This window comes from Limulus polyphemus, unplaced genomic scaffold (assembly GCF_000517525.1).
Source record: "Limulus polyphemus unplaced genomic scaffold, Limulus_polyphemus-2.1.2 Scaffold3277, whole genome shotgun sequence".
Classification (NCBI taxonomy): domain Eukaryota; kingdom Metazoa; phylum Arthropoda; class Merostomata; order Xiphosura; family Limulidae; genus Limulus; species Limulus polyphemus.
Window position 1 is genome coordinate 129,914 of NW_013668887.1, and position 7,779 is coordinate 137,692.

General features: G+C 30.4%; 1 protein-coding gene across 1 annotated transcript in view; it reads right to left on the reverse strand.

Annotated features, from left to right (window-relative positions):
• Positions 1 to 7,779, reverse strand: part of LOC106469056 (MKRN2 opposite strand protein-like) — a 16,310-nt gene that overhangs the window by 2,594 nt on the left and 5,937 nt on the right. Inside the window, exons 2-3 of the mRNA XM_013929508.2 lie at positions 4,723 to 4,772; positions 998 to 1,163 (exon numbers count right to left, since the gene is read on the reverse strand). Of these exons, the coding sequence (XP_013784962.1) occupies positions 998 to 1,163; positions 4,723 to 4,772 (216 nt within the window). The remainder of the gene's footprint in view (positions 1 to 997; positions 1,164 to 4,722; positions 4,773 to 7,779) is intronic.

Below are 7,779 nucleotides of genomic sequence, written 5' to 3' on the forward strand. Positions count from 1 at the left end.
CACTAATTTAATATCAGTCAGTACGTTTTAACAATTCACTAATTTAATATCAGTCAGTACGTTTTAACAATTCACTAATTTAATATCAGTCAGGACATTTTAACAATTCACTAATTTAATATCAGTCAGGACGTTTTAACAGTTCACTAATTTAATATCAGTCAAGATGTTTTAAAATTTCACTAATTTAATATCAGTCAAGAGTTGTAACAGTTCATTAACATCTGCCAAGAAAATCTATCAAATATATTGTATATTAACAATTTCTATAAAATTAAGCAAATGTGGGACTTTTTTAAAAAAAGAAACAAATAATATATTCACAAGCTTAGATTCAAATATTATTAAAAACCATAAGCATGCATTCTGAAACTTTATCACATCAAACAGGCACAAGAAATTTAAATGTTGCATCATATAATTACATTTTCCTAAAAGCTATAAAATCATTTATTATAAATCATCAAAAATATACTAATATCCGTGCAAAATAAAACCAGCAAATCTTACTTCAGGCTACACGTAATGCATCTCTTAACTGATAAGAAAGAAAAATCATTTCAGTAAGCGGTTCTGTATGCAACTTAATTTACACTTGAAGATAGGGCAAGAAAGATTAGCACCGTTCACAGAAATATCTTAGACTATTTCATCTTCTACATATAAACCTTCCCCATGAAGGTGGAGAAATTAGTCCATATTGGTGGTACTATCCCCTCCCCTCCCCTGAAGGGACCTCATTTTCCTCATGAAGATACAGAAATTAGCCTATACTAGTAGTACAACCCCCACTCACTGAATAAAGCTTTTTCTCGATGAACACATAGAAATTAGCCCATATTGATGGTACTACCCCCTCACCCCAAAGGAAGCTCATTTTCATCATGAAGATGGAGAAATTAGCCCATATTAGTGGTATACTGCCAACCCCTGAAGAAATCTCCTTTACTACACAGTGACAACTAAAACTACCCTACTGCAGAAACCTCTGTATTACCGGCTGCAGTCCCACTTTTCTTGAGTGCTTACAACCTGAAGAGTGTAATCCCAGAATTCCTTCCAAGTGTTGTCATACTTAGCAACAACTGGAACTGCTAAACATTCAACCCAGTCTTCATTCTTTCCTGTCAGGAGACCCTCCTTATCAAATTCATAGACATCACCTGTAACACACACAAAATACATACAGTGATATTGTGAAAATTAAAAACAAACCCTAGAAACCATTAAGATATTATAGATTAAAAAAAGAAAGAAAGAAAACATAGCATGTTTTGGCTATATAATGAAACAATGGGAGAACAAAATGTATATAATGCACAGACTTAAAAAAATCAGATTAATTACTACATTTCCAGTATACACAAGTGGAAACAATGCACACTAAAGAAACACATTTGAGCACTAATTTCTTGAGAAGTACATATTATTATTTAGTTTCTGATCAATATCATCACTAAAAGCCATCCTTATTGACGTGTAAAACAACTAAGATGTACTAAAGTCCTGATAAATTTCCTTAAACTAGACAACATTTGTCTTCATCAGGTCTAGTGTGTATGCCATGTTGCTCAGTTGTTATCAATGTAATTAAGATAGACTGGATTGTATGCTGCATATATAAGATGCAATAAATTCTATGTTAATTAATAACAGATTTTGCTTAAACATGAATAAGGATAAAATGTTGCTGAAGTTATTTCATTTACTTAATTACACAGCACTTAATTGGTTACTAATATATTTTAATAAATGCTTACTAAAATACTTTATAGACAGTTACAACGATAGTTGTTGAATTACACACTAATACATTTATAGACAGTTACTACGATACTCGTTGAATTACACAATAATACATTTATAGACAGTTACTACAATACTCGTTGAATTACACACTAATACATTTATAGACAATTACTACAATACTCATTGAATTACACACTAATACATTTATAGACAGTTACTACAATACTTGTTGAATTACACACTAATACATTTATAGACAGTTACTACGATACTCGTGGAATTACACACTAATACATTTATAGACAGTTACTACGATACTCGTTGAATTACACACTAATACATTTATAGACAGTTACTACAATACTCGTTGAATTACACACTAATACATTTATACAGTTACTATGATAGTTGTTGAATTAGATGCTAATACATTTATAAACATTTACTATAATACTTGTTGAATTACACACTACTACACTTATAAACAGTTACTACAATACTTGTTGAATTACACACTACTACACTTATAGACAGTTACTATAGTTGTTGAATTACACACTACTACACTTATAGACAGTTTCTACTATAGTTGTTGAATTACACACTAATACATTTATAGACAGTTTCTACTATAGTTGTTGAATTACACACTAATACATTTATAGACAGTTTCTACTATAGTTGTTGAATTACACACTAATACATTTATAAACAGTTACTAAATACTCGTTGAATTACACACTAACACATTTATAAACAGTTACTACAATACTCGTTGAATTACACACTAACACATTTATAAACAGTTACTACAATACTCGTTGAATTACACACTAACACATTTATAAACAGTTACTACAATACTCGTTGAATTACACATTAATACATTTATAAACATCTACTACAATACTTGTTGAATTACACATTAATACATTTATAAACATTTACTACAATACTTGTTGAATTACACACTAACACATTTATAGACAGTTCCTACAATAGTTGTTGAAGTACACACTAATAAGTTTATACAGTTACCACGACAGTTGTTGAATTATGCACTAATATATTTATAGACAGTTACTACGATAGTTATTGATATACATAAACAGTTAAACATCACTCTTTCCCTCAGATTAACTTGACATTATAAGAACTTACAGGATACTTCCAAAATGTAAAAGTTTTACAACTTGGCCAAGGATGAAAACCAAAGAAGACTAGAACACCATACATAAATTACACAAAATAGCATGTACTGGACATAAAGTATTGAAAGAAAAAGAGAAATGATTCAGTTTAGGAAATTTGAATTCAATCTATAAAACATATTTAAAATGATTTCCACTGAACATCACATACACTATCTTGAAGAGTTACAGAAAACTTAAAAACTTAAACAAGAACAAGTCAATTAAATTTCCATTACAGGTAGTAGAATAAAATCTACACAGTTTGTATAATTAGTCATTTAGTTTTCAGCTTCAATAAGAAAGGCGAGGAAAAAATAATAAAGTGCTCATATTAACAAGTATTTTCTATCAAATGTATCATTTTCCACCATGACGATGGTATCTGGCAAAATATGTGGCAAAACACAGCTTAATGTAACAACAGTAACATCTGGGCTAAAATTAATGTATTCTGTAATAAAACAGAAATACATAATAAAAATTTTAATAAAAGACATTTCTATAATTAATATTTAAAACCATCCACACCTGGTGAATCTCAACAATTATAGAATTAAGACAATTATACATTTCACAAGTATTTCATTTATTACAACCACGGTTTCAGTACGGGTATCACCGCATTACCTGAAACCATGGTTGTAATAATCTTTCACCACTGATTTTTCCAAGCCCGTTCCCTTGGCTGTGGTTTCGCTAGATAGTAGATAGGGACAGTGGGAATCTCGTTAATCCATGGTTTCAGTACGGGTATCACCGAATTACCTGAAACCATGGTTGTAATAAATGAAATATTTGTGAAACTACAAATGTCTTTGTTTTTCTAAATTCTATAACATACATTTCATCTAGATAATGTGTCGTGTACTTGTAGCATCAACATGTGTATAACCTACACAAGTCTACAGACCAGACCAAACATTCCCACACACTTTTATAAAAATGTAACATAAATAAAACAGTTGATTTTTTTATTTCTATGATGTATTATATAAAACTGAAATATTTAAAGACATAATCAGGATTTTCACAAATTATAACAGTTTGAAAAAGAAAATATAATATGTATGGCACTGATAAACTAATCAAAGCCAATTAATGCATAATCAACAGGCACTATGCAGTAAGATACCACACAAAAATAATTTATCTTCTCTTCTTTAAGACAAAACCTTTTCAGCAATCAATCTGAAATGATGAAAACTTTCTCCAAGTTTTTCACCTGAATAAACATCAGTTTGGTCAGGTCAGTGACCCCAATGTTTCAGTCTTCCCTAATTTTGAAGTGGGAGACAGTCAGTAGCACTCACCATGTAGCACCTACTTTTAACTGAATAGTGGAAGTGACTGCCACTTTTATAACACACTCAAATTAGAAAGTGTGAAACATGTTTGGTAGCACAAAATACCAAAATTAAAACTTTCACCTCCTAAAACAATTTTACTCAAAAGGTGCTTCATCAACCACCTTTGTAAAAATGCTGTGGTAACAAATAGACTCAACAATTTACTTTGTAAACATGCTTTCATTACGAACGCACTCAACAATTCAAATAATTACCTACCGAAACATAACAGCATGATTTTTCTAACAAAAACTTGAATGAAGTGACACTTGATCCCAAGCCATCTATAGCCTTTCTATAATTGACCAAACTTCACACTTTTCAATCTCTTTATTTGTGTAACAAGGAGTTTGTACAAAGCTTTCCACAACTTAACATAAACATAATATATATTAAATGCATAAAAACATAATTATGCAAGTACTTCTGCTTACCTTCAGAACTAGTAACACCAATGTGAAGATCTGAAGAGTTTCGATAATTGCTGAAACAGACATTAAGAAAATTTTAAAATGAGAAATGGAACAAGAACAAAAACTGACAAACTGTACAGAATAACTTTTATAGTGTATAATTATTAATATAAATATTCATTAAAATGTTCTTGTAAGTAAAATTCAACAAAAACTAAATCATATCAAAACATTTTTCTTGTCCTCTTTCATTAATTTTTTTAGCATATACAAAAAGAAATTATTTATTTAATTTTCTACTGTAAGTTAATCATTTTTTACATAACACTGGATAAGTAACAATCTGGCATTGGGAAAACCAAGTTTGTAGATAATGTTTCTTCCAATAGGAGTCTCAGTACATGAATAGAAATGTTGGTAACAAGTTTCAATACTGAAAGGTGGGATTTTATTCACACACACACACATGTAAAAACAAACAATATTTACTGAAGAAATAGCACAACTCCTGACTAGGTAAAAAGAATAACACTGTTACAATTCAAGCTCTGATTATAGTAAAAAGAGCTAACACTGTTACAATCCAAGCTCTGACTATGGTAAAAAGAGCTAACACTAATAATCCAAGCTGTGACTATGGTAAAAAGAGCTAACACTAATAATCCAAGCTCTGACTATGGTAAAAAGAGCTAACACTGTTACAATCCAAGCTCTGTCTACAGTAAAAAGAATAACACTGTTACAATTCAAGCTCTATCTACAGTAAAAAGAGCTAATACTGTTACAATCCAAGTTCTGACTATGGTAAAAAGAGCTAACACTAATAATCCAAGCTCTATCTACAGTAAAAAGAGCTAACACTGTTACAATCCAAGTTGTGACTATGGTAAAAAGAGCTAACACTGTTACAATCCAAGCTGTGACTATGGTAAAAAGGGCTAACACTAGCAATTTCTCCCATTTTATTTATGTGTAGAACTATGCTAAATAGAACTCAATTCCAAAAAGTTCTGAGCTCTTGGAAGTCCAGAACTATTTTCACGTTCTTTGAGTTCTAAATCAAACTTTGTTTCAAGAATTTTGTTCGTTTTTCAAATATGAAGCACTGTGGTTGCACAAGTTTCTTATTTCACACCATTTTCTTTTTCTTCTTTCCTTCAATTCAACCAATCAATGTGTGTGTGTGTGTGTGTGTGTGTGTGTGTGTGTGTGTGTGTGTGTGTGTGTGTGTGTTTAGACTCATGCAGGACCAAAGACAGTTAGTTCAAGCAATACTATCAAGTGGTTCTTGATATCATGTGATCTTTAGCATGCACTCGTTGCTGTGAAAGTAAAGAAATATACATTTCCCAGTATAAACAGTAGTGAAGTTAGGTTAGGCACACCTGGTTCCTGAGTTTAGATTTCGTAGATCTGAAGTTATTTATTGAGACCTGATCTAACCTTTTACTTGGAGTATGCTGAATTAGATTACCTTGTGCAATTTTGCTTTTGTTATTACACCAAGTATGCCAACTAGCTGGATAAGAGCAAATAAAACTTAAATCAATACAGAAAAATCTTTATCCCAACTTCTATTTTCAGAGATGAGACTTTTTCCTCAAGTACAACTATTCTCTCAGTTAAGTAAAGAATACTTTATCCAGTGCTATGTTTATTTGACATGGAACAGTGGACTAATTTCACACAAATACTTTAAACAATGATGCACCTTAAATTTTATGACTGCAAGTATAATAGATAAATATGATTTGATTCTATTGTATTTTGTCATTCTGGAAATATCCTGTTCCATCAATAACATTATTGTGGTTTTCTCTCAGTTCATGACAGCAATTAATATCAGAACAGTTAATTACAATATTAGAAATGTGTGTGTGAATGAGTGTATTCAAGGTTTTTCAAGGAATGTGACCTTATCGTAGATAAAATGACTTCAGAGAATGTACATGTTTTTGTGACCTTATCGTAGATAAAATGACTTCAGAGAATGTACATGTTTTTGTGACCTTATTGTAGATAAAATGACTTTAGAATATGTACATGTTTTTGTGACCTTATCGTAGATAAAATGACTTGAGAATGTACATGTTTTTGTGACCTTATCGTAGATAAAATGACTTTAGAGAATGTACATGTTTTTGTGACCTCATTGTAGATAAAATGACTTTAGAGAATGTACATGTTTTTGTGACCTTATTGTAGATAAAATGACTTTAGAATATGTACATGTTTTTGTGACCTTATCGTAGATAAAATGCTTTAGAGAATGTACACGTTTCAATTTGAGAAAATGAAAAACTTGCAACTGTACTCTTAAAGCAACAAATTCTAATATTTAGTCACTGGTAAATACATAAATAACTGATGATCTAAGATAAATATTGTTATTTTACTGAAACTAGCTGATCTAATATATTCTTGGAACTGATGAAAATATGAAACTAATGGGTTTAAGAAGTATTATGCCAACTTTAAAAAAAATGATACTACTATAACTGAAACTAAAATTTAGCACATAGGATGAGAAAATATATATTTTGATTTTAAACATACAATTAACATTTCCTGGTGTGAAAATTAAAGGAACAATGGATGGATCTAATCAGGAATAATAATTTCTAACACATGTCACATCCAGTTGTAAATGAATTAACCACTTGAGTTTTGATACAAATGTTTTGTATCTCAGTTCACAGACTGGTTAGTTACATAAACTAACTGATTAACCAATATAATCAATTATCTATAAGAAGCAACCATAATGATTAGTTACACACACTAACTGGTTAATCAATATAATCAATTATCTATAAGAAGCAACCATACTGATTAGTTACATATACTAGCTGATTAATCAATATAATAAATTATCTATAAGCAGCAACTATACTGATTAGTTACACACACTAACTGATTAATCAATATAATCAATTATCTATAAGCAGCAACCATAATGATCTGCTGTACGGTACAGCAGAGAACTATGCTAAATAGAACTCAATTCCAAAAAGTTCTGGGCTCTTGGAAGTCCAGAACTATTTTCACGTTCTTTGAGTTCTAAATCAAACTTTGTTT